General features: G+C 49.5%; 5 protein-coding genes across 5 annotated transcripts; 2 read left to right on the top strand and 3 right to left on the bottom strand.

Moving 5' to 3' along the window:
* Positions 1-739: 739 nt before the first annotated feature.
* On the bottom strand, positions 740-3,005 carry CI109_105189 (uncharacterized protein; the record flags this gene model as incomplete). Its single annotated transcript, XM_032003212.1, has 7 exons — positions 740-918; positions 985-1,093; positions 1,160-1,733; positions 1,810-1,960; positions 2,046-2,139; positions 2,206-2,311; positions 2,371-3,005. 7 exons carry the CDS (start codon positions 3,003-3,005, stop codon positions 740-742), a joined length of 1,848 nt encoding a protein of 615 aa, XP_031862534.1.
* Positions 3,006-3,917: 912 nt separating this feature from the next.
* CI109_105188 (uncharacterized protein) lies at positions 3,918-5,406 on the bottom strand (the record flags this gene model as incomplete). Its single annotated transcript, XM_065967612.1, has 9 exons — positions 3,918-3,963; positions 4,027-4,147; positions 4,202-4,341; positions 4,399-4,519; positions 4,571-4,670; positions 4,729-4,767; positions 4,888-5,130; positions 5,208-5,299; positions 5,376-5,406. The coding sequence occupies 9 exons, from the start codon at positions 5,404-5,406 to the stop codon at positions 3,918-3,920; spliced, it is 933 nt and encodes a 310-aa protein (XP_065823684.1).
* A 501-nt stretch (positions 5,407-5,907) lies between these two features.
* On the top strand, positions 5,908-10,698 carry CI109_105187 (uncharacterized protein; the record flags this gene model as incomplete). Its single annotated transcript, XM_032003210.1, has 10 exons — positions 5,908-7,914; positions 7,973-8,382; positions 8,451-8,985; positions 9,056-9,146; positions 9,207-9,305; positions 9,363-9,621; positions 9,703-9,847; positions 9,910-10,095; positions 10,159-10,420; positions 10,508-10,698. The coding sequence occupies 10 exons, from the start codon at positions 5,908-5,910 to the stop codon at positions 10,696-10,698; spliced, it is 4,185 nt and encodes a 1,394-aa protein (XP_031862532.1).
* A 214-nt stretch (positions 10,699-10,912) lies between these two features.
* CI109_105186 (uncharacterized protein) lies at positions 10,913-11,909 on the bottom strand (the record flags this gene model as incomplete). Its single annotated transcript, XM_032003209.1, has 6 exons — positions 10,913-11,260; positions 11,442-11,468; positions 11,540-11,617; positions 11,690-11,715; positions 11,784-11,811; positions 11,883-11,909. The coding sequence occupies 6 exons, from the start codon at positions 11,907-11,909 to the stop codon at positions 10,913-10,915; spliced, it is 534 nt and encodes a 177-aa protein (XP_031862531.1).
* Positions 11,910-12,528: 619 nt separating this feature from the next.
* On the top strand, positions 12,529-18,680 carry CI109_105185 (uncharacterized protein; the record flags this gene model as incomplete). Its single annotated transcript, XM_032003208.1, has 7 exons — positions 12,529-13,026; positions 13,088-15,486; positions 15,559-15,755; positions 15,816-16,424; positions 16,474-16,724; positions 16,788-17,372; positions 17,436-18,680. The coding sequence occupies 7 exons, from the start codon at positions 12,529-12,531 to the stop codon at positions 18,678-18,680; spliced, it is 5,784 nt and encodes a 1,927-aa protein (XP_031862530.1).
* Between the last annotated feature and the right edge of the window lie 8,654 nt (positions 18,681-27,334).

Genomic DNA, 27,334 nt, shown 5'->3' with positions numbered 1-27,334 from the left:
AGAGCCGGGCAGGAGACTGTGCACATGCTCCCTTATGGTCTGTGATAGCTCAAGGTATGTTTCAATTGCCGTTTGGTGATGGTCATCTCATCAAGAAGCTTGTCGGCGCCTGGCCCCACCGAGAAAGCCGCAACAGTACCACGTTGAGCGGAATGCGATGTCCATACGAGCATGTTGCTGCCCATGTATGGAAAGGAAGTCAAGGATTCCTCGTTATACATATCAGGCACTGAGACGAAGTCCCTCCTTCCTTAGCTGTAGGCATCAAGTAGCAATCGGACAATGACGTGCCATACACGACGAGCCTGAGACTCGTTTGCAATTGTCATTCTCGGCGTGAACAACATGAGTGTGTACAAGCGGTATGACGTCTGACGTTTCAGAATAGTTAAGCTCAAGTCGTGCGTTGCAAATAATGCATGCTCAAATATCACACATGCTCCTGCACCCAAAAGATCTCATCTGTACGAAGCCGATGCGTCTCCCTCGAATTCCCAAACATACTGTAACTTTAATGTCAACCTAACTGTGAATACTGATTGTGTAGTATTTATATGCAAAATGATGTCAGAACCCTTGACGAAGAATCTTTACCTCGAGAAGTACCCAAATATGATCCACTCGCTCCCGAATTGTCCCTTCGCTCCTTCTTCTAATTTCCATCAAGGTTATCTTCGCTCGCCCCCCCCTCGCTGCGCATGCAGCAGTGCGCCTGAGTACTGCTCTTCGATCCGCCCGCTTACGCCTTCCCTGCTAATCTGTCTTCTATCAGATCCGCTACAACCTTTCCAACCACAGTGATACTCGTGCCTTGGAAACCCTCAGGATAATCGACCTTTGGTAGATTGGGTGCGGTGAAAGAGGTGTCATGTTGGACCGCGAAATGTCGAATACCCAATGCGTGGGCTGTCCATTGGTCTAAGAGGAACAGAGACGAAGACGTCAGCATGCCCTCAAAAACGGTGTGTTGGACGATAAGCTTACAATCTCGTGCGAAGCCACCTTTGTAGAACATTTCGATCACGGCACTTCGTGGCGTGGCTGGCATCCATAAAAGATGTGTTAGACCGTTCCCGTGCACGCCCAACATGATCTACCCGACATAACCATATCAGCTGTGCCGTCCTGGGCGGTGAAGTGCAAGTGGGAAAGGGCTCACTGTTGTACGTCCCGCTAAAGCAAATTGCTCCTCTTTGGTCATCCTTTCCGCTTCCACAATCACCAACTCCCAACCCAACTTCTTCGACCTTTCCTCCAACGCCTTGACCAAATCCTCATGACTTTCTTTCGTTAATCTTCTCCTCGAATTCTGTCTAGAGATATACGTGATGACAGGTGTATATGTCCCCTGTGGTGCGAGTGGCTCAACCACATTCACACCCGGTCCGACCGTCTTGATAGGATCTAAAGCCCCGTAACCTTCTAGATTTCTAGAGATGATCGATTCTGGGACACCGGAATATCGAAGAACTTGCCGTCTGATCGGTTCCCACCACCAATTAGAAGTCGTTCCAACGTGTAAAGAACTTGCGACCGTTCGTGCGGTGGATCCAGTCCACTCGCCTCTGAACGCAGCTGAGCGATCGGCCAACAATGCTCGTTCCAGGAGATATGCTTTCGGTGCTGATGATCGCGTTTGATTCGTTAAATCGGCAAAGTCGTCAGGGTAGAGGATAGATATAGAAGGGAAGAGGGAAAACATCAAGGTTGGGTTGAAACGGGGCTTGTCTCGCCTGTAAACGGTAAGATGTATCAGCTATTATCACATCCCGATAAAATCGAAGTCTGAGTTTGCTGAGAGGAACATACCATTCCGATATCGTCTGATGCAGGAACCACATCCGTTTAGGAGCTGGAAGCGATGTCTCTCCCAGAGACGATATGTCCTCATCAAGAGAAGCATACGTTCGCCATGCACCCATCAACAGCTCAGCCGCAAAGTGGTAATAGTGGTCGATGACTGCGGGGTAAGCTGTCAGCCAAGGACATACGCAAATTCTGAGAGACTTCCCAAATTATCATGAGAGATCAAAGAGTGCACTTACATTGCCCATCGTTGAAAAGGAATGTCATCCCGTCCATCTTATACACTCTCGGTCCCCAGAGCTTCATCGCCTCAAACGGTGTGATGAAGATGATCTAATTGCATAGAATTATGTCAGCCAAAGTTCGCACTTGCAGCTCAGATATAAGACGTGATCTTACCTCTTTACCTTTCGGTTCTCTCGCTTCTGAGTTTCCAGGGTCGTTGTTCGCTGGTAGACCCGTCGAAGTCATCATTCTCAATTCGGGCCAATCCAGTCTCTCGTCGCTATGGAAGGCCAAGCAATATCAGCTCACCGCCCCTTCATTTAATGCCCTAGTACTCACGTTACGACGTAGAAGGACCCGTCAAAGATGTATAACCTCTCGAACAGGGTCCATCCGGGCGCATGTCCTTTCATGATGGTCGCCATTCCTTCCAGCTCATCATCCTCTGCTTCTTCCTCGCCCTCATCCCAAGGTTTTGCGCCATCCACATGAGGGATGAAATCGATCGTCTCCACCTCTCCTACTTTTCCAAATCCGACAGGTCTCACACTCTCCCCAAATGTCACTTCTGCCCCTGCTCTGTTGACTATACATGTCTCGTCGGCCGTAGAGGGGCTTGAGGAGAGGAACGAGGACCAGGAAGGTAATCTATATCTCGATGATGAGGAACCATCTCCCCTTCCTCCTCCACCACCACCTGGTAAACTACCTCGAACGATGACGGGATCCAATGACGGCGGTGTCGAGAAGAGCAGGTAGGAGAAGGAAAGCGTCAGGAGACATAAGAGGATATCCCGTCGTGTGGGTCGAAGGGAATGATGTGATGCTCTCGGTAAAGCTGAATTCATAGGTGGTAACCCAGATGTACTGGTTGTTCCACCGTTGAAATACGACGTGAGAAAGGTATTTCGTTCAACGTGAGGTGATCGAGGTGGTGAGCCGCCATTGAGAAAGTTGGGCAGTACCGACGGCATATTTGAGAGCTTTAGCTGCGTTAATTGGATCTAATGTCCGTCGGCGTGATTACGATGGATGTCGAACAACAAGGAGAGAGAGAATCAAAAAGAAAGATGAAGATGTGGACGACCTCAAGCGGTGGGAAAGGAAGCAGGCGAACGATCGAGGACGGGCAACCTTGACGGTCTCTCTACTTTGTGCACGGTTCGGTTGAGCAGAGCAGGAGAGTTTGATGAGGTGAATGCCAATTGTGGTCTGACCAAGTAGCGAAGGAGAGTTGGTGATTAGGATAGTTGAAGTCTCGTGTATTGGATGACTAGGACGCGAAGTGACGAGATCAAGGACAAGCCATTATGTTGCGTTGATTCACAGATAGGTAGCGAGAGAGACACGAAAGGTTAACGAGTGAGGAGTGGAGAATAGTTAGTCCCTTCTGATTTACGGCTCAGGCACGGTCCATCGAGACACACCAAAAAGCATCAACAGAGCACACACACACACACACACAACGTGTCCCAGGCGTGGACGGCCAAGTGAGCCCAGGTTTCACCTTTCCCCTTATTTCCGCGCGTTGAATACCCTGAACTCATCCCGTCCGTGACCCGTGGCATTCCCGTTCCTATATCGTACTCTGACAACTCTCCAATCCCGAAATCGTGTGAGCAAAAGGGCGGGTGGAAATAAGGCTGATTTAGACTGCAACTTTAAAAGGCCGGGACACTCTCCTCTGCATACATAGACCAGAGAAGACCGCTAGTGACACACCAATGATTCCCGGCTTGTGATGTGGGAATAGTAATATACGATAATACATTGGTTGGTGTATAAAATAAAGAGCAGTGCAACTTCTCACGCACACTTCACACAAGTAGGAAACGAAAATAACCACGTCTCTCCTGGACACTGCCTTTCTCTCTTACTTTCTCTCTCTAGTGCTTGGGCAACTCCTTGTCGGCGTAGACCTTTCCAGCGTATCTACAACCAGCCAAAGTTAGATTCATGTCACAGCTCAACGGCATCAATGGCAATCGCACTCACCCTTCCAAACCACTCAGACCCAAAAGACCAACAGCGACAGCAGAGACAGTCCTCTGGTCCCATTGCTGGTTCCAGTTCTTGTAGCTAAAGTATCCGACAGCACCGAGGATGGCAACGTTCACTATGGGTGTAGCAATCAGCTATGGTCCGAGTGGTCTATTGTGACGCGACTCACCGGCACCAACGAGACCGCCCGCAACCTGGGGTCTAAGAATGACCTCCTTAGCTTGCAAGTAGGCCTTTGATCCCTCAGCCTTTGCTCGCTCGGCCTCTTGCTTGCCCTCGGGTGTTGAAAGGTATGACTCGGTAACGTAACTGTAACCGATCGGTTAGCAACAATTCTCGAACTGTGCGACAGCTTTTCAAGCTCACCCCTCAGCACCGAAAAGAGCCAATGTACCAGCGACGGCACCACCAACGATTCGCCTGTCCCATGGTTGGTCCTTTCTTGTGTAGGCAAAGTAACCGATTGTACCGAGAATGCCGACGTTGACTAGTTACAGGATCAGCTACAGCACATTCCGGAAATGGAGGATCCACATACCAACACCCATAAGACCACCAAGGGTGCCGGGTCGGAGGACGACCTCCTTGGTTTGCTCCCAGTAAGGACCCAAGGCTGATTCGGCCTTGTGCAACTCGTCCTAAACACACATTACATCAGCCTGTGACCTCGACAGTTCTCACGGAGGCTTGACATACCTGAGCCTTCTTGGAGTACTCCTTGCCCTTCTTCTCAATCTTCTTCTCCAAGTCCTTACCCTTCTTCTCGAGGTCTTTGGCGGTGCTCTTTACATCCTTCTCGACCTCCTTGGCCTTGGCCTTCACATCCTTTTCGGCCTCCTGGGCCTTGGCCTTCACATCCTTCTCAGCCTCCTTAGTCTTCTGCTTGAGCTCAGCCTCGTGCTCCTTGGTCCACTCGGCACCGCTCTCGGGGAGGGTGACATCGTCCTTGGCAGGAGATGGGAGAGGCTTGGGAGCCGCGTCCGACGTAGATGGCTCGTAGGCGGGGGCGGGGTGAAGGTCGATACTGATGGGTGCGGTGGGCTCTGAGGGAACAATGTCGGGGTGTTTGGGGTCGGATCCAGCGGGAAGAACATTTACCTGCGAGTGGGGATAGTGGTCAATACAGGACCACGAAGGCTCAAGAAGCAGGGCAAGCATGAGAGCCTGTCACTCACCTTGGAGTCAAGGTCGTTACCAGCTTCGGTCTCACCGGCGAAGTGACCATCGGCAAGGTTTTGGTCAGGTTTAGGCATCTCGCCAAAGGGGACTGAGGCAGACATCAAGTCAGTATAGAGACCGCGTAAGATGAGGGTCAGTAAAGAGAAGGAATATAATATACGTACTGTTGTGGCTAGCGACGGAAGCGTAAGACATGATGGTTGGTACTGTTGGTATACAAGAGTAGTCTTTGTATTTATAGAATTAATTATTATGTTGTTGAGAAGATCAAGAAGAGAGTGAAAGATCTAAAGTCAATGGAATGTGCTCCGTCACTGTCCGACCAAACTGTGTGCGCGCCCGGAAATGGGTAGGCAGCAGTAGTGATACTGTATGTGATGGGATTGCGTCATACGTCATAGTTGACACCAGCCAGCAAACGCAACGCAACTCACCTCACTACACCCATTTTGCCACGCGGTGTTTCGGCATTTCATCTGGCTGTGGCACTGACTTCTCCCTTATCGATTCCAGTGCAGTGCACGTGTGGTGGAGGGAGGAATAGCAGTTGCGTGTGTTATTGTTCTCTGAACATTGATTTTCTTGTTATTGTCTCACGTCGACTACACGATACCTACTTACGCACGCTCACAAAAGCTGACTCAACCTGTCCGCTATCCGATAGGATCGAGTCGGCATTGGCAGGGATACCTCGTCATGGAGGATGACGGTTCTAGTCAACTTCCTCCTACAAACGATATAATAGACGGCGCGACTTTCTTTGCTGGACTCACGAGCACGCCATCCGCCGGACCTGGCCCATCAAGCTCTCGTCACGTCGCTTCCATCTCACGAAATCGTCCCTCCGCTTCGCAAATCTCAACATTCAATCGGCCTCGATCTAATAAGTCTATCGCCCCTCCAATAATCCCTCATAGAGCTACTACACAGCATAGAAATCGCGCCCCACCTCCAGCAATCGGAAGAGGTCCTCTTAACGATGAAACTATCGACCTGACGCTGTTCGACACAGACGACGACGAGTCGCCAAAGAAAGACAAAGGGAAGGGAAGGTCAGAAAACAAGATGGTCAAGCAGCTTGATGATAGCTCGAGTGTGGAATCGATTGTATGTTTAGGGACTACCAACTCAAGCAATTCCAAGGGGAAGGATCAAATTGGAAGAGGGAAGGATAGAATTGTCCAAACGCGAATAGTCGCTAATCGGCCAGGACAATCGTCAACGTCGACCTGTTCAATCAAGAAAATAGGATCCACCCAAACAGCGTCCCGCTCGAGCTCCACACAAAACCAATCCATTGCGAGCAGCTCCGCCATTCCGCACCGGCGTGTCCCCCTCAGCTCAACACAGCGCATACCGTCAGGCTCCGCTCGTCGTCCTACTACTGTTGACCCCTCTCTGGCCAGTCGTAGCATTTCCATGACTACTTCCGAGAGAGCTGCGACCCATCGAGCACTGGTTACTTCCTCGCAGAAACGCACTTCTACATCCGCGAACGGCGTCACGAAGCCGATACAAATGACCAACAGTCCAAGACCTCAACAGCGATCCAAGGACTCTCTTCCCACCGCTTCGTCGTCCAGTAAACCATCCATCGTCCCTTCTTCATTATCTCGTGCACATACACCGGTGTCCCAAATGAAGAGTAACTCCCCTCTTCCCAACCAATCTCCCGCAAGACCGGTAGCAAAGAGTACGACTCCACGACCGACCACGGCAGACTGGGAGAAAATGCGAGCTAGGGCGGATAGCGCAAGGCTAGAGTCGCCCGGAAAGATTGCGAGTCCGTCTTTGGACAGAAGGGATGAACGACGATCAAGAGTCGAACTCGAGACGTCTCCTCTCAAGAAGTCTACATCATTTTCAGACATCCATACGCCTTCGCTGGCTGGACCTTCGTCCGCTTCGAGTGGTTCCCAGAAGCCTCTGCTCCTCACCACCACCACGAAACCGACTCCGCCGCGCAGTGATAGCAGGGCCAATTTTGCTATGGCCTCTGCCAGTCCTAAAGCGGTACGACCAAAACCAAGCGTTCCTGTTACATTGAATCATCATGACGACGATGACGAGTCTTATCGACCAAAGACCAACGGTGTTCCTCAGATATGGCAACCAAAGCTTGTTGATAGTCCGAATCATCGACCGTCTCGAGCAAGACCTCCTCCCGGAGCGTATGAGATACCTGCTGCCGACACACCAATCAGCGAATGGCCAAGAAGCAACTCTACCCACGGTGCCGAAGGCTTTAAGCGGGCAAAGGACAAGGAGAAGGAGAAGAAGATCGAGCCGACAATAGCAACACAAACGCTAGTGCAGAAGAGAGCTAAGGTAGAGAAGAAACCGGTTGTACACCAGCAGAAGAAAGAGGATTCCGTGCCGTTATCACGAATATCAAGTGGGGACAGTAGCCTGACCCCACTATCGAGCGTGTCTGGTTCCCCCATCAAGAGGTCCATTTCACCCTCAAAATTGCAAGAAGCGTCGAGATCACCACACGTCAAGAAACTGACGACGGACCAATGGGAGGAGGAAGCCAGGAAGAGAGCTTTGGGTTTGAGGGGTTTGGACGACCAGAAGGCGTCATTCACACCTGCCAACGATACCGGAGGGTCTGAGATACCGAATGGTGCACCATTAGATGGTACGCAGGCCAGCTCGCAAAAGCCAGCTGCTGTGGAGATAGCGGAGGAGCCTGTTGATATTGTGAGTGGTCACTAGCGACGGCTACCTGAAGGTGTGCTAATGAAATCCGATGCAACAGTTGGCGCAGTTTGAGGACTATGATTGGGCCGCGGAGGTGCCGACTGTTGGTGAAAATGATTCTAACACCGCCAAAAACGCTCTTCAAATTGATATCTCCCACACACCCGTCCCCGCTACTCCGCGAAAATCATCCCAGCAACATCCTACTCCTTCTCGCGCGCAACCGACAACACCGCGGACCAGCCAGAAACGACCACCGTCTGCTTCCCCCCTCTCATCTTCTGCTCACAAGCGGCGACTTCTCAATGAGCAATGGGAAGAGATGCTGAGGGAGGAGACAGCTGCGAAGGAGGCTGAAGCGGAAAAGGCCAGGCTGAGAGCGGAGGCTGTGAGGAGGAAAATGGAAGAGATCGCGAGGGAAGACGAGGCAGTCGCGGAAGAGCCAGATGATATTGGAGCGTTGTTTGCGTGAGTTTACTATGATTTTCAGTTCTGTCTCTCAACGTGCTTGACTGATATACGATCTCGCTTTGTAGCTCCAAGTCAAGCGAATCTCCTCAAAAGCGTACAACAGCCAACTCATCGTCTGCGGTACAGTCTGTTCGTCTTCGTGAGCAAGAACGAGCGGCCAAGGTCGAAGCCGATCGACAAGCACGACGAAACAGAAGCGTGGAGGCTGCTCGACAAGCTGAACGAGCGATCGAGGACAAGAAGCGGAAAGCGGAGAGTAGGATGTTCAACAACCTCGTCAAGAATGCAGAACAAGGTGCAATGTTCGAGGATGTCTTGCGGGATCTTGATCAAGAAGAAGGAGCAGAGGCTTATCCGACTCCCGATTCGGAGAAGCTCGATGAGGATGAAAATGACGCAGAAGAGGTGAGAGAGATGATGGACGTCGAAGGCGGCGAAGGAGAAGCGGAAGAGTGGGACTTGGATGAGATGGCGGGCAAGTTGAGAGATGATGGGATGGAAGTGGATGAAGGTCTCTTGAGGGATGCCAAAGCGGGACGAATGGGTGGCTTCGCAGATGAGAAGTTGGAGTGGGAGGGCTTTTGGAGATCTGAGCATGTGGTGAGTTCTGCTCAAAGCAAGCAAGGCAATTGAAAAGTGACACATGCTGACATCGAACCAACATCATCAGGCTCCCTCCGATAGTCCAGCGGTCCCCGAGCTCGACATTGATTCGAATGATCCGGTATTAGACATCCTCAAGAAGTCAGCCGCGGGAAATGGTGAGCAGACTGTCATCTATATGGGAAATCATGTCTGATCCGACTGCAACGCAATCATAGATGCCGCTACTTTGACTTCGATCATATCATCTGGTGTGCTCGACGCCATCGACTTGGGGGATAATCACACTGCTGTTTGCGAGTGGCTTTTCTCATCTGGTAGGTGCAACTTCACCATCGTTTTGAGAGGAAACGCTCACAGTTCGGGTGACTTAGTTCTGCAATCGACCGATCCTCAATGGACGAGCGTGGCAACTACTGCTTTGCTAAGCAGGACGAGAGTGGGAGGATTCTTTGGTCAAGATATGTCGAACCGAGTCGTTGCGATGCTACAGACTCTTGGTGGGAGACCCTCTATTCTGTTTGCTGGGCCAACGTACGAGGAGGACGTCACACCGTTTGTGGAAGGAATGGCCGTTGTCGACAGGGACTCGGCCTGTATCCTACTCTGCCATCTAATATCGACTAACGCAAAGTGAGTAGTGAAGCGGATTGCAGTTGCTCTTGTATCGTCTCTGTTGGACGTACGACTGATTCGGCAATTGCCATGGCTCAGATATCACCCAGAAGTCTCGAAGGAAGCGAATTGGCTAATTCCCATTCTCCTCCCTCTTTCCGTTGATCCCTCGACCTCCGAAACCCTCAAACGGTTTATCTCCGACGCAATCGAGTCGCTCATTATCGTAACGGTTAGAATGGAGGTAGGTCCCATCCTCATGTAAGGATCTCTATTCAGCTCTGACGTCTGGTAACCTTGTTGTAGGACGACGACAATAAGATGAGGGCAATCGCGCGTAACGTCCACTGGGTGACCAAGTCGTATTCACTTGCTGTCGGAGCAGCCGTCTTGGAAGATCTCGGGGAACGTACTGCCGGCAACAGGGATGTACACAGGTGGCTGGGGATGGAGTATCTGGTTCCGGGGAGTCTCGATGAGATGAACACGATGGTGAGTGGTCACTCTTTTTGTTGGATTACAGTAACTTGTCGTTTACCGTTCGTGGGAACATAGGATACTGAACCAATCGCTCCTCCTATACCTCACCTACTACGAGGCGTGCAAGTCATCTATGACGCACTCTCATCATCCGAACCGAACTGGTCAGATATCAATCATCTCGTCACCTTCCTCTATGCAGCGATGTCTGACATCGACAAGGTGGTGGAGATGTATCCGCCCACGATGAACATGGAGAAGGGTGTGAAGGAGTTGATGGCTGAACATCCTTTAGAGGAGGTGAGAGTATTGATCAGACAAAGTCGGGATAGGATCTGTGAGTGGTCTACGCTTCGCTCGTATAACCAGCATCAGCTGGAAGGAAGACCAGGTCTCGCTGACTTGATCTTGTGAACGTGTGTAGCCGACCAAAGTGATGGTTCTCGAAAGGCTTTGGTCAAAGCTCGATTACACCAGTTACTCGAGATTTCCCGATTAGTACTCCAGTTATCGCTCAAGAAAAGACTACGAGCGAAGAGTGTGGGCAAGGGGTTGAAGTTGGGGAAAGGTGGACAAGCGAGGTTAGATTTCGGGAAGAAGGTGTCGGCTAGCTAGCTGGCTAGCTGAGCATGTGGAGGTACTGTTCATATGTCGGATATGGTTGTTGTAGAGATATATAGCAAGAGCATTTGTGTGTATATAGCTGCATAGCATCAGTACTGGACATGAAAATAAAGATCATGTATGCCTTCTACTGTGCGCATTCACAATATCAGGATACATTCTAAATTCTTGTCTAATCCATGTATCTATCTCTATCTGACCCAGGTCAAACCTTCTTATCTTCTATCGGTATCTCGGTTTCACCATCCTTACTAAAACCTGTTACAGGTTTTGCCCCACCAACGAACTTCGTCTGACTCCCATACGCTACCAGTTTCCCAATATCACTCGTACCGTTTCCTGACGTCGGTGACGATGACGATGGAGGAGTATAGAATTCACAACGAGTATATGCCAGAGTCTTTCCTAGTTGTTCTACACGTCCTACGACTATCAGATCTGATCCGTCTACGCCGCCTGGACGGACGAATTCGGTAGAAATGTTGACTGATACGCCGGTAGGAGCGGGGATACCGTGTGTGGAAAGGGAGAGGGAGGTGATGGTGTCGGTCAGCTAGGACAGGACAGCGTAGAGTGTCAGTGTCAGTCCATTATGGGTAGTGGCGATTTAGAGAGAAGGGCGAAAGGAAGAGAGAAGAACGATGAGCAGTCTATGACCACGATTGTATCATCTTCCTGGCCAAGGTAGGTATGTAGAGTCATGGCCACATGGCACAATACTACCGGACACTTACGGAGAGAATTACTCCTCCATGGATGGTCTGAGGAGCACACAGGTCTATGTCAGTCAGCTATAACGTTCCATGTCTGATACCAAACACGCCACACTCACATTGTGATTATTCAGATGTTTCGCACCGATCTTGAAGGAGCCTTTTAGGTATCCCGGACGAGCCTCGAGCAGTCGCAGCTGTGGTCGAAGAGATCAATTAGTCTCTGGCCGAACGTCATGTTCTGCGTAGAGTGTGCTGAGTAGACCTACAGAGGAGAGAACGTTGCCGTCATGGCCTTCACAGTTGAGACAGAGCATCAGCGAATGGGTGTTGACCGCATAATAGTCATGGAAGCACACTCACCGCCCTTAGCTATCGTTGTTTGCCATGCCTTAGAATAGCTGTGGTGAGCAGGATCCCTCGACGCTGCGATGTGGATCTGGGAGATCTATGACAGCTCACCTTGTTCAGGAACTTGAGACAAGCCATGATGTAGATGTGAGCACTTCCTGTATATACTTGCGATTGTCTTCACTACGCTATCTGCTGTCCATCTGATCGACTGATTCATCGCAGACCTCGTCATTAGCGTTAGCGCTGTTGTCTCGGGCAATTTCCGACGGAGGAGTGGTGTCCTGTGTTATCTTTACGCGTTTGATTGATACACGTGGTGTTCCCAGTGTCTGTCTCGTGGTTCGAGATTCCAGACCCGCCTTTTAACCGCAGTTGCTTTTGACTTCACCGCACTACATCATCATCATCGACTTTGGTCTGTGCATTGCATCGCTACTATCCTCATTCCTTGCACATATACATATCTACAAGCACCCCTCGGCTGGTAGAGAGTGAAAAATACAATTATTGTACTTGACGACGGATAAAAGTCGAAAACGAACCCACAACGCTTCGGTCACCGGTGACACGGACGCGAACGACAGAACACAGAGATACCCGTTTCATTTTGGGGAACACAAACGACAAAGGCATCTCTGAAACATTACAAATCGCGGAAACACCAACCGGTTACCCCAATGACGACACTATAGCTTATTCAGACTGTCGCACCTTCTCGTTCTGGTGATTGACGTACCTTCGCGCGACTGTGACGATGGAGAACGCCGAAGCTGGTCCATCTAGACCACCTCCGCCTGTCACACCAGCACCGTCGAAGAAGGAGAAGAGAAGATCATGGTTCGGACTTTCGTCTCCTTCAGTGACGACACCGAAGAAAGAGGAGAGGGAGAGGAAGAATAGTGTCATCGAGACGACGACGGAAGAGCTAGAGCTCGGACCCGTGGTCACACCTGAGACTACGTCGGCAGATGGCACAGGCGCAGTTGCAAGTCATCCGCCAGAAAGTAGACGTTCGACGGACGGCGATAGAGAAAACGGGGAGGAAGTCTTGACAATTGATCGAAATCCGGATCCTGATCGTACGATCAAGAAGAAGAAAAAACGGTGGTCAAGCGGAGTAGACGATGATTACGAGACTGTCAGAATGGATGACTTGAGTTCGAAGGGCAGCATACTGGATAGAGAGAAGCTCGGCTCGCGGTCTATCTCTGATCGTACGGTCATAGATAACGAGGAAGACGGCCAGCAAACGGTTAGCTTCATTTCACTCTACACTTTCAAGAAGGGCAGGAAGCTGACAGATTAACCTATAGCCTCACGCATCATCAATACGAATACGGACATTCTCTCGTACTGCCAGTGACAGGGATGCCTTCTTCCCAGCCCCTCCCATACCTCCACCACAACCACATTTCGATCCTATACCCTCCTCTTCGATCACCCGTCCTACCATCAAACCACGGACATCGTCTATGACGTCCCACCCCTCTCCCACCGTCCCATCCTTCGTAGACAAGTCTCAACCTCCTATCCCCGTTGACATCGAACGACCGCTTCCCCCTCTCCCACCCTCGAAATCGCCCGATCTACCTGCCATGCCGCATGGTATTGTTGTGACCCCCAGCAGTCCTGCGAAACTGACGAAACCGAAAACGCCCAAACGACTTCCCGCTTCGGAACGGCGGAGTCGGTCGGCGACGGGAAGACAAAGGGAGAGTTCACAGGGGAAAAGGTCGAAAAGTACGGCACCGTCCTCGAGGATAGGTCTTGGGCTTCCGTCATCACTTCTACCTTCTTCTCGAACTCAGTCTACAGAAGATCTCGCTCCACCTCCCGTCCCTTCGAAGCCGCAGTCGGTTTCCTCGCCCCTACCCTCACGCTCTGCCAGTCCTATACCGAAAATCACCTTCGTTGAGCCCGACCAGCCAACTACAGATGCGCCGAAGGAGGTGGATACCGAAAGACGGAATAGGGTCAAGCGGGCTAGAAGCCTCTCAGGCATCTTCGGAAAGTCACCTCCTGCTATCCAAGCAGAGAAGGTTCCGACACCCGACAGTGCGGATCAAGATACGGAGAGTACGGGGAAGTCACAAGGTATGCTGGAATGGCTAGGGATGAGGAAGACAATCAAACGCAGACAGTCCGAGGCAAAGCTGAAGGATCAAGCTATAGAAACTCCGCCTTTGAACCAGATGCCGAAGGTGGAACAGGGGAGGAGCAGGGAAAGTCTAAACTCGGAACAATCCACCGACCGGACCAACACGGATGCCACGGAACAGACACCTCGTCGACCGGATATGCGAGCTGCCTCATCAACTGTAACTGTCGTACCGCAAACATCTACACCAGGGAAACTGGCGAATCTCTTCAGCCGTAGAGCATCGGCCAAAGGCCCAGAAGATGACGCCGAACCGTCAGCCTCCATCGCGATCGCTCCTCGTCCAATCCCCAACGCAGGCCTACGAGGTCTTATAGCCAGTTCAGAATCGTCCTTTTCCTTGCCGGCAGTTGATCCTGTCTCACCATTTGTGCCAGAACATGGACATTGGGTATCTAGTCCAGGTTCTGATGGGGAAGAGACGCTGTTCAGCCCTGGAGGGAGCAGTCATTGGGGACCCGGAGTCAGACCATGGATGGATGCCACAGAGGTACACCAACCCTCTCGATCGTCCACATCGTCGCCACTTGAAGCTTTGCCGGAGCAAGAACTGCTGTCACCAGTGCAGAAAGGACCGTCGAAAGCTCCTGCTAATGTGAGGGAAGGGAGAGTACGATCATGGTCAGATGCGCCTTTGCCACCTCATCGAATACCAGCGGTGTCACCCGGATCGCGATCACCTGCTCACGGACCCGCAAGCCCATCAGCGCGACCAGGCTCGCCGTCACTGCATAGTCCTGCCCGTCCTGGAATGGGAAGTCGATCCAATTCCGGCAACTCTGCCATCATCGGCAGAATGCGTAGTGTCTTTTCGAAATCGACAACGAGAAGTCGAAGCAACAGCTTACTACGTCAGGCAAGCAGTGATGCCGATGAATTCGGAGCTTTATCCACTCGACAGGTGCGACCGTCTACATCTTCATCGTCTACCACTTCCTCAGTTCTGGCGCGAGGACGTTCGCCAGTGGACGACAGGCCGCCAAGTGGTATCTCTGTAGGACTAGGGGAACGTTCTTCACGAACATCATTCACACCTTCCATCTCATCACTTGCTTCTGGTTCGCCGCGGAACTCGTTGGTTCCAGAACAGGCGTCGGAAGTCACGCAAAAGGCTGTACGTAAAAATCGAGCGAGAGCGTCGACCATGATGACGCTTGGACCGACCTCGTATAACTTCACTCCACCTTCTCCTGGACTTTTCCCGAGCCTGGCGACACCACCTCGTAGACGACCGGGGACAATGACGCGTCTGTCAAACGGTCTCTTCGGCTCTGGACCTTCTTCGCCACGAAGTACGGGTCTCTTCCCGCTACCACCGAGATCCAGCGGATCAATCTCGTCTGCGACGGGAGCAGCCTGGGATGAAGGATCCACAGGTCTGCTCAGCCCTGGCACAAGTCCAAGGCCTAGTACTGGGAGTGTATCGGCTGCTATGACCAGTTCTGCTGTGAAGCAGGCCTCAGTCAGAGAAAGCGGCGAGTCGCCCAGTCATTGGTTGGACAGAGTCGTGACGACAGTCGGAAGGCACGAGATCGCAGATGTCCTTGCGGCGAGGTGAGCCAATCGCGGATACAAGACAGAGTGACTCAACATGAAACGATGCTAATGAGTGGGATCACTCCGTAGTGGCGACGAGTTTCACACCGAGGCACTGGAAAAGTACATGGCGACTTTCGACTTCACTCACAATGCTTTGGATGTAGCACTGAGAAGGCTACTCATGCACATGTCGCTGCCTAAGGAAACGCAGCAGATCGACCGGGTTATAGAAGCCTTTTCAAAGCGGTACGAGCAATGCGAGCCGGGACTATTTGGAGGCAAAGGTGAGCTGTTGTTCCATCTTTTCGGCAAGGTGTCCACAGCTGATCTCAAATTTACCGCAGACAACACCTACGTCCTTGCTTTTTCTATGATGATCCTTCACACCGACGCGTTCAACAAGCACAACAAGAACAAGATGACCAAAGTCGACTATGTCCGGAATACGCGAATGGACGGCGTGCTACCCCTCGTTTTGGAAGCTTTCTTCGACAACATCACTTTCACCCCTTTCGTTTTCATCGAAGATGATTCCGATCTCAAGCGATCATCAGGCTACGAATCAGCGTCATCCAGCTTGTTTGGACCCTCCACACCGACTTTCTCCAGCCTACTAAACGGACCAAATCCCACGATCAGTAAGTCGACAAAGGTCGATGTATACCATATGATTGTTCGAGGTCTGTTGGGTACCCTGCGTGTAGACGTAGAAAAGCAGATCCTTGCGGAAAACCCGTTTTCGTGTCTCGGCACGCGACCCTTCCTGGACTGCGAAGGATTGAGTCGAGCATTCGCGTCTGCTCATAGTCTGATGATACCCACTCCGACCTCACTATCGCAAAGAAAGGTAACGGGAAAGTTGGCAACGCCCGCGAAGAAAGCCAGAATTGGGGACCACGGAGAGTCAGAGATGGTGCTGCGAGTCACAAAAGCTGGTCTCTTGTCTAGAAGAGGTGAGCTACTTTTCTCCGCGTCATAATAAAGCTAACATCCCGCTTCAAGACGATGGACCTGACACTGGCAAGAAGGCGAACCGAAAGTGGAAGTCATGGAGTGTCATTCTTACCGGATCACAAATCCTCTTCTTCAAAGATCCAACCTGGGCTCTGACCCTGCTCGAACAAGCGCAATCGAACAAGAACACCGACGAGAACAATCAGCATTTGTTATTGCCGAGAATGACGACGTTCAAACCTGATGAGGTCTTCCCTGTCAAAGATTGCATCGCGGTATATGACAGCACCTTTACTTCGGTGAGTGGACACCACCACAAATCGATGTGTGACTTGTATTGACCATTCTGTGCGTATTCTCAGCACCCGTACACATTCCGCTTCGTGATGCCTCATACCCGACAATACCTCATGCAAGCACCCGACGAATTCGAGATGAACGAATGGGTCACGCTGATCAACTATGCCTCTGCTTTCAAGACTGCCGGATTAAAAATGCGCAGCGGTTCTATGAGGAAGGATCAAGTTGTCTTGGCCGGAGCTGCAGCGGCCGCTTCTCATCGTCGAGAATTACGAGGTAGTACAGACAGCCAACATCGTAGCGAATCGTCGACGAGAAACCCGACGGCTGTCTTTGGTGAAGCATCTGCGGCTGAGGGAAAACCTGTGAATACCGATACTATCAGTCGGAAGAAGATGGCAGAAGTGAGAGGCGTTGATGTGGATGGGGCCAATGAGAGGGTCAACGAGGGAGAACAGCTGGAAGAGGTGTTTGGTGCGGTCAAAGCTGAGTTAGCAGCTGGTAGAGGAGCTCCAGCCGTCGCGAACGGAACGAACACCACCAGCGACGCAAGGTCTTCGATTCGACTCAGCGAGGAAGGATCAGTGAGACGAAGTGAGGATTCCAGAACTCCTTCAGCACAAGCTGCGCGGGTTGGCGCAATCTACGTGAGTGATTTACGTCAGCGTGGGATCGGAGTTCAATGTGCTAAACACCAATGTTCTATCCAGGCCCACCTAACCTCCCTGCGAGGCAAAGCTGCTGCTTTGGAGAACACGATCCACGACACCCTGCTCCTCGTTCGCAACTTGGCTATCTTGACACCATTCCAGGTATCGACCCGAGATCGAATTGCCATTTCCATACCTCCTATTGCTCATCGTATACGATCTGACCGACTGACCATGTCGAAACTCCGCCTGTGGATCAAAGTGCTCGAGCACGAAGCAGAGAGGGAAGATAGGGAATGGAAGATCGTCCGACATGTCGCATTACAAGCTGCTGCGAGGAGTATGAGAGAGGATGGTGTCGAAGGTGTCGTGAGGGATGTGGTCAAGGATGAAGGGGAGGGACCTAGGGAGGTACCTGTTCTGGCATTACCGATCGACCATGACCACGGCCGTGATCCTGAGCATCACCACGCAGAAGTGGACGCCGATAAATTCGGAACAAGTCCTGGTGAACTACCCATCATCTTCAGGAGAACGAGCGACGAACCTCTTTCAGGAACAAGCGAGGGGAGACCAACAGTATCTCGACAAACGACAGGTATGACCGTCTCTACGCCGAATTCGTCAAGAAAGTCGTCGACGGACTTGTTGAGTGTGTTCCAATACGATCCAAGTCCCGACACAGTCGTGAACGGACATGGTGGCGAAGGAAGACGATCGAGCGAGGTGGAATACCTCTCAGAGGTGGAGAGCAGGCGCGCCTCGACTGTCGCACTTGAAGAAAGACAAGATACTGTGTCGACAATCGATCTCGCGTCCGATTCAGGCAAATCCCCCACGGAGGCATCGAGTGAAGCTGGTGTGAGTACGAATCGGGTGCCAACGACGATGTTTGCTCCAGCTATGGAAAGTCCTGTCGCGATTGGTCTGGGCGATGACGACGCGAAACTCGGTTTGGGCGAGACGAAGACCAGCGACATGCTCGACGAGGAGAAGTCGAACACCAACGATCCGAAGGCTGCTGTTCCAGTCGAATCAGAGAACGGGTCTACGAAGGCGTATGTCGATTTGAGCGACACGAACGGCGATATCATGGTGCACCCTAACCCAAAGCGGCAAGAGAAAGAAGGCGGTGGGGGTGGGAACGCGGAACATAAGGAAGAAGCGGAAGAATGGCAGTTTACAAGAGCTGCGAAGAGGGTATCGTTAGTCCATCCAGGCGAGATGAGCGATTGGGAAAAGATGAGCATGAGGAAGATCAGTGGAGCGAGTGCGAAGCATGATCGGGACGGTAGGAAGGATTGAGATTGGAAGTACATAGAAGAGGGGCTTGTATAGTGGGGTGGAGTGTATAGATTGTTGAGGATGCTCGTTGTACGAATACCGAACATGTACTCATTTGACAAGTCAAACTCGGAGGCACAACCTGGTCAGGTATATCCCACATTCCTGTCTTCTTTCGAGGCATTCGAGGCGAAGGGATCGACGTAGAGGGATCGGTACACAGCGACGAGCCGTGGAGAAGGCTGAACGTGGTGGACCACGAGCGGAAATAATAACAGACATTACGACCATAAGAATACCCGCAGGCAAAATGGGAGATCATTATAGTCCGCCGATATGCGTTGTAGAGCTCGCGACGAGAAAGACAACAGGGCAACGACAAGTGAAAAGAGGAAGCCAAGGCGAAGGTTAAGCAGTAAATGCCTGCCTACTGTAGTAGAGGAGAGATTGTTGCGTACGTGCACCAAGTAGCTCAGCTGTGTGTTGTATGTGTGGTCGTTAAACATTTGGGCATTTATCTCAGTGTTACAGAGATCCTAAAGTTTTCGAACGGTGTGCAGGGTTTGGAGGGGCACACTTGGTCTAAAGGGGCAGAGGGGCAGAGGGGCGGGGGGGAGGGAGAGGAGGAGGGGTGCACTACCCACTACCATGAATTCATGCACGGGCAGTGTCTCCTCCGGCTGACTACCCTTCCTCTTCAACAGGGAAAGACAGTGAAAGGACAAATGTGTGCAACAAGTATGGGCCATCCCTGGAGTTGTGTAACCTTGAACCATTATTGTCCTCCTTATGATGCAAGAAGCATAAGTCTCCCTGTCCTTCTCAAGGAGGTAGCCCCACAGATGTATGAGATGCCCGACATGTTTGAAGTCATCACCTTTAAGAGTAACGCTCTCAACGTCTCTCAGTATGAGGTCATATGACATGTATGTATCGAAATCTATACATGGTAAAGGGAGGGTTCAAAGGATCAAATAGTACAAAACAAGTCTGAGCAAACTCCTTGACCATGACACTTACAAAGATTACCCCTTGACCCTGCTTCTATGTTGATGTCATAGTTGTGGAGCAAAGAATTTGGGCATGTCCTCACAGAAAGTACATATGAGGCTCTATGATCGAGATTTTCACCTGCTGTTTCTCTCTTTCTTTCCATCATCAAGTCTTCACAACTGCATTTCACAACAACACTCACATAAATCCAACGTACTCATACACTCACACACCATGTCTCAACAACACACCTTTGATAGCAATTCCCATGCATCTTCTGAATGCGGCAATGACTTTGAATACACTGACTTCGATCTCAGAATGAGTGTCAACAATCTTCAAGGAGAGAACAAGGATCTGAAAGAACAGCTCACAGCAAGCCGCCTAGAGGTGAAAGAGTTGGAGGATAAATGTGTTGCCCTTCGAAGTCAACTGACCCAGACAAGAAGTCAGCTCAAGAGCCTTCACGACGAGTCCAAAGAACACCAGAGCCAACTTACACATTTGTCAGAAAAATTGAAGCACCTTGCAAATTCCAGGAGAAGGGGATCATGAGATTGTTAATCCATATGGTAGAAGGGGAAGTTCTCAGTATTAGCTGTCCTTTGTATTTTAGAAGCTGGTTTGTGTGAAGAAGCCAGGTAGCGTGATTAGCCTGTCCCAGTAGTTTGATTGACAACATGACAAGATGATATTAGACAGATACTTCATCAGCGCATTGCGTAGCCAGTGGCCAACTGCGCTATCTAAGCATTGCATCACACTATAAAAGGTCACAATATTCGGGATTCTGCTGAACCTGCTGATTTTGGCTATATATACCTGTGGAAGTTGGTTGTGGTAGTTGTCATTTGTGACACCAACTAACAGGATAATCTGGTTGTTTGTGAGAGGGGACCAACCTGATCTCTACCTGTCATGAATCCACTTTGCCACCTGCAAAACACACCTTCAAACAATCAATATACCTATCTCAAAGTACAATAAGACTCAGAGCAACACCAACTGCCACTTGTTACTGTCTCAGCCATCCTGTTCAAGGTTCAATTGTCCTGGTTCAAGGGTAACAAAGTGAATTCCTTAACCCCTACTAATGATGAAACAAATGCTTTTCATCCTTGTCTTCTCCAGGGAGGTGGCTTATTAGATGTATCTGGTCTCAAACAGGTGTCAGGCCTCCCTTAGCAATGGCACTTCTAATACCTTGCGAAGATGATGCAATATGACATCTATGGGTAAATTTACATGGCTTTTGGGGTAAAAGTTCAAAGGAGACACTGAGCTAACAGAAGCCTTCAGCAGGGCCCTTGCCTATGATGCCTTCAAAAAAGACTCATTTCACTATATGTAACATGTCTGAAGTCACCCTCTTACCTCTTTACCCCTTTACCCCTTTACCCCTTTACCTGCAAAACCCCTTAACGTCCTTTTTGTGGTCTTCTAGGAGCTGTCAATGTCTAGTCAAGCATCAAACCTGCGCAAGCCATCAGAAATAGTATAAGAAGGGTTGAAATAGTTTCATTCCTTACCTATTTTCTCTTTCTTCAATCACCTAATTTGTCAACTGCCATTGGAGCACACACCAATACAAATATACTTACACAGGCTCAACACACACTGTACTTGCACACCATGCCCCAGCCTTACCTTACTGAAAGCTGGTCCTAAGCATCTTCTGATAGAGGCGAGAGGGATAATACCAATGTTGATCATCTCAAAGAGTCTCTTGCTCACCTCCAAGACGAGAACAGATTGCTCAAGCACAACCTTGCAACAAAGGAAGAATTGCTCACAACCTACAAAAATGAGATCTTTGGACTCAAAAAAGAGCTGACAAAGAGGACTCAGTATATGGAGGAATTCAGGCAGAAATGTCAAGTCTATGAGACTCAGTTGGCTGAGAGTGGCAGATCCTGTCAGGAACTCAGCATTCAGTTGGTGCAGCGGGACTCCCTAATCACAGAACTCACCGGACAGGCGCACTCCACTCATAGGTGTTGATTAGGTTGATATCAGATGTCCTTTTCCTTTCAGATATGGATGCAGACATTTGTTGAATGGACAGGTAGCTTGATTATGACATCTGTGGAGGACTGCAGGCTATGACCTGCAGAACTCACACAATTGACCAAACGTGTTGGGTGTTGCGATGTGAAGTTAATGGATGTGAGCACTTACCTTTGTTCTTCTTGAACTATCAGAGTTGATGTGGGTGTTGCTAGAGCAAGTTGAGTCAGTCAAGGAATAGAGCAGAGTAGAGCAAGCAAGAGAAAGAGGAGAGAGTGAGTGAGAGGTGGAAGATGTGAGAGAGAGTAAATGATGAAAGTGTTTGAAGGGAACTCTTGCTTGATCTGTCTGCTCCCCTTTGTATACATACAAGGGAGAGATAACTATGGAAGTGATAAGAGCGTACTACTGAAGAAGACACGGAAGAAGTACGAGAGAGTCAAGGCCATAGCATGAAGGAGACACGGATAGCATACAGATACTGTGGTGGGTGATTCCTGTGCACAGGGCATGTACAGAACATGTCCGTTCTGTACTCGGTCTGGATACAGATCTGTATCTTACATGGAGTCAGTATGTACACGGTACAAATGCGGTATTTGACCACTGCAGTGTATGGACTCGATACACATTCGTGTACAGAGGATTGTCCATATCAGTGTCCGGTTTGTAGACATGTTTGGTATGAACGCGTAGTCGGTACAGAGGCGTATTATGTGTATGGTCAGTCGGTATACAGATGAGGTGTTGAGTTCCCAAGAGTAGTGGCAGTCTGGTGGTTGGTTAACGAAAGGAGTGTGGCCTGTGATCCCCTACAACATCATTCTCTGTTGTATCTGGTCATGGGACAATGGACAAATGAATACTTGACATGCATGTCTCAATTGCACTTTTGAGGTTTTCTCAACTCCTCCAGTGTTTGTGCTTGACACAAGGATATACAGTGGCTTCAATCAATGACACCATGGCCATCACAACATTCAGGTCTAGTGATATTTTCCAAAGCTGTCAAGTAGGATGATCAAATGGAAGAGATGCTGAGCAAGAATGTTCAGATTAAAATGGAACTGAAAAAAGTCACTTCAGAATGAGCATTGTGACCTTGGACTGACTGAAGGCTAAGTCATATTGTCAAGAGCGATAACGGAGGTATGAGGTATGACTTTCAATGGGGAAATCACAAATGAGAAGAGTAAAAAGATGAGAATAGCCATTCTGTTGTGACCTGTTGTGACTGGTGGAAGGGAAGGGAGGATTCTTTGATGGCCCACCCCACCCACCAAAGTCCTGCCTCTGTATCTGGCTCGATCACACCATGCCTCTGTACTTGGCTTGGTTGTGCTATGCCTTTGTACTTGGCATGGTCATATTATGCCTTGGTACCTGGCTCAGCTGTGCCATTTGTTTAGTAAGGTGGCAACAGATAGTCTCAGTAGAAGTAAGGTATAAAAGACCTACTGTTTTGTAGAACATGTTTTGATCCTTGTCACGACCCAGTACAACTGAATGAACGACTTATGTCGTGACACCTCGACTCGGCCTCCAAATAGTTTGACTCGTCATCTGTCGGGAACTAGTTTAAAGGCGGTCCGGAGACGACTGATTCGACTGACTAATCGTTCCCACAGTTCTAGTAGCATCATTGGTACTTATATACATGAGTACAGGACTTGTACATAGTTATTCCTGTGCGGAAGGTAGTATATTCCTCTGTCTAGCTCACCAATATCGTATAAGTGCAGTGTTCTGCTAGTCAACCCCAAGTCTCGTACACTACGTACTTGACTCATAAAATTTGGGAAAGGTCATATTCCGTATTCTGCGTTAAGGCCCGTCAACGGACCCGCCCCTGACAGAAACACACCCTTGACAGACTCGCTACCGACCTTTCAACTTGGCTTCCTTGAGAGGAACGTCTCAAGGTCAGCAGAGTTTTGCACGCAGCTCACACATCCTTTCCCCTTCCGTAGTTATTAGTTAGTTAGAACGTAGTTAGATAGTAGCATACACATACTTCTACAGTACCATGAGACATGTACGCATACGACACTCTATCCCACCTTGACCTAGCCGCAAACGACTCTCGAACGAAGTAATAATGAAAAAGCGGTCGAACGAACACCAGACGGTTAGCCTCTTCTCCATCAAATCTGGTTGGTACCACGCATGGTCTACTAAGAGACCTACGGTGGAATGCTACACCTTTAAGGCCCGTCAATGGACCCGCCTCTGACAGTGTGACCCTCATGACACGGAACACAAACACTAAAGGATTTGCCAAGAACTCTACACACAGTAAAGACATGCATATCAAGTAACCACCTCTCAGTCTGTTGTATGGCCAATTGCAACAGTGATACATTCTAATTCAGCTGTTGGTCTAAGTGACAAACATCCACCTCTGAGGAACAAAGCACAGCTGATATGAACACACAAATCACTCCCCTCTCCTACAAGAACAAGAATGGGAATTCACCTGTTCCCTGAGCTCTGTGTTTTGGAATCTCATGGTCTCCACCAGAGTTCGAAGGCTGTCACATTCAGTCTGCTTCCTTTCCAACTCATCATATAGTCTTTTGTTCTTCTCCTCAGCCGTCACCTCTCTGCAAAGGCTTTGTATAAGCTCGTTGTTTACAAAATCATACCGTTTTTGAAGATCTTCAACACTTTGTCTAGGAATATTGGAATCAGTGTCTTGCAACCCAGTGCTGTGTGAAGAAGATGCTTGGGATTGGCTATAAGTGGTGTATCGCTGGGGCATTGTGAGTGAGTGTCAGTGTGGCTTTGAGTTTGCGGGATTGTTTATGTGGCTGTGTGTTGCAATGCAGATGTGAAAACTTGATGATGGAAAGAAACTGAGAGAAAGTCAGTGGCAAATTTTACAGTAGATTCTTTTTGTACCTTCTGCGAGGCCTTGTCCAAGGTCCAGTCTCCTCAACCATGACATCAACAGCTTAGAAAAGAAGGCTCAAACTGGGGTTAAGGGGTAAGGCCTTACATGTCACATACCATGAGAAGCATGGTTATTCACAGTGCCATGCTCAAGGGGTTTGCTAACTTATTTCATACTACTGGATCCTTTGAAATCATCCCCCTTATCATGTATAAAAATCACAATGGACATGAGTTGTGACAGCATCCTGAGGGGTGTTGAGGGGGACACTCTCAAGGGTGATGACTTCAAACATGTTTGTTGTGTTATACATCTGTGTAGCCATCTCCTTGAGAAGGACAAGGAGATTCATGCTTCTGTGCATCATTAGGAGAATCACAAGACTTTGAGGCTAAAGAGCTCCAGGAATGGTCCATACTTGATGCTCTCATTTGTCCTCTCACTGTTCTCCCCTGCTGAAGAGGAAGGCTAGTCAGCCAGAGGAGACACTGTTTGTGCATAAATCCATGGTATTTGCCCCGATATCCCCCTTTACAACAAGTGTGTCATGACGGTCACTGCCACATACATCATGTGACCTATCAGATCCCAACCGTCAGAGGCGAGTCCAATGACAAGCCTGTACTGGGCGTATGAGACGCAGAGAGTCCAAGTCTTATCACAAATATAATGAGTCAAGTACTGAATGTACAAGACTTAGGGTTGACTAGGAGGATGCTTCATGGGTACAATGGTAGTGAACTAGACAGAAGAATATACATTCACCATAGGAATAACTATGTACGAGTCCTGTGCTCATGTATATAAGTACCAGTGATACTACGAGAACTGTGGGAACAATTCGTCAACCGAGTCGGCCATCGCCTACAATGGTAGCCTCCGGGCCGGATTCAAACTAGACGACGAAGGACGGTGAATCAAACTATTGGGGTGCCGAGTCGGGGCATCATGACATGAGGCAAGCTGTCACGACTGTATACCAATAATCACGAAGACATCGCGAACATGCCACGAAACTCGTCGTAATTCATAAAACCTCGACGCGTTAATATGAACTTAGAACTATCACATCGTCGTACCGCGAATCTTAGATCTTTACCAATACATGAGAGTCCAGAATATGGCCTTTTAGCAATTGGCAACCGGGAACATGAACATAACCGAGAACAAGCGAGAATCACAAAGGGATACAGATGAAGGAACAACCGTAGTCAAGAGAACGAATCCCCAGCGATTCTCAATTTTAGTCTTCACCGTAGTACATGGACTTAGCCACCGTAGCCACGATCTTAGTAGTCACCCGATCAGTCTCGACTTAGCTGTATATATGTTATACCCTTAAGTCCTTGACATACACGAACTTCACATCTACAATACTGTTTTAGGTCGAATCTTGGTCATTGGCTGGTCGGTGTGACGCCCCTGACACAAGCGTACAGTTGTACTAGGTCGTGACAGTGTCCCCCTTGTAGTTCACAGCGTCCTTGAAGCGAAAGACGTTGTAGCACTCCACCGTAGGTCTCCTAGTAGGCCTAGCGTGGTACCACCGAGATTCGACGGAGAAGGGCTAATGTCACGACCCAGTACAACTGAGCGAACGACTCATGTCGTGACATCTCGACGCGGCCGCCGAATAGTTCGACTCGCCAGCCAACGGGAACCAGTTCGACATCGGCCCGGCGAGTGCCGTCGTAGGAGATGACCGATTCGACTGACTAATCGTTCCCACGGTTCTTGTGGCATCATTGGTACTTATATACATGAGCACAGGACTCGTACATAGTTATTCCTGTGACGAATGTATATTCCTCTGTCTAGTTCACTACTGTGGAACCGGTACAACGATCTGCTAGTCAACCCCAAGTCTCGTACATTCGGTATTCGACTTGTACAATTCGGTACAGGACTTTGTACTACTCGTAACCCGTATTCCCCGCTTAGGCCCGTCAACGGACCCGCCTCTGACAGCTAACCGTCCGGTTCTCGTTCAACCGCTCTTGCTTTATTACTTCGTTCGAGATTCGTTTGCGTCTAAGTCAAGGAGGGGTAGTGTGTTGTACTCGTACATGTCTCATAGTGCTGTAGAATTATGTGTGTACTATTATCTAACTACGGTCTAACTAACTAAATAACTACGGAAAGGGGAAAGGAATATGTGGAATAACTGCTAACTTCCGCCGACCCCAAGGCGTTCCTTCTGAGGAAGCCAGGTCGAAGGTCAGCGGAACTACTGTAGAGAGAGTACTAGGTCGTCGATTGAAGTTACTATCAAGAGTATTGGAACATCCTCCTTTATTCCTCTCATAGAAGCTATCTTATCCCTCAACGAAGCTACGCCGAGCTTCCGTCAACTTTCATCCTAATTATTCACGTGACTCAGCGGAGTCTCCGTCGATGTCCGCCCCTATCCTCGACGGACCTTGTTGTACCACAACGTCTGTTGGCATGAATTGAAGACAAAGTATTGATTTGACCGAGGCTTGATGGTTGCACAGCAGCCAGGCAAGCGACCACCGAACTGATGGAGTCCGACCATGATGGAATTCACTATCACTGGTGACAATATGTCATGTGTGACGACTACCAGGACCAACATTCTTGGGTATATATAGCCAGAATCAGGAGGTTTAGCAGAATCCTGATTACCGTGACCTTTATAGTGCTGTGTGATGTTCAGATAGCATAGTTGACCACTGGCTAGGCAATGTGTTATTACAGACTATGATAGTACATACCTCATTATGTGATTTATTGGAGTCATCTTCTGTGAGATCACCAGATG

The sequence above is a fragment of the Kwoniella shandongensis genome, chromosome 9 (assembly GCF_008629635.2).
Source record: "Kwoniella shandongensis chromosome 9, complete sequence".
In the NCBI taxonomy this organism is placed as follows: domain Eukaryota; kingdom Fungi; phylum Basidiomycota; class Tremellomycetes; order Tremellales; family Cryptococcaceae; genus Kwoniella; species Kwoniella shandongensis.
Note: the sequence above shows the minus strand (reverse complement) of the source record. Positions and strands in the feature narration are given on the sequence as shown.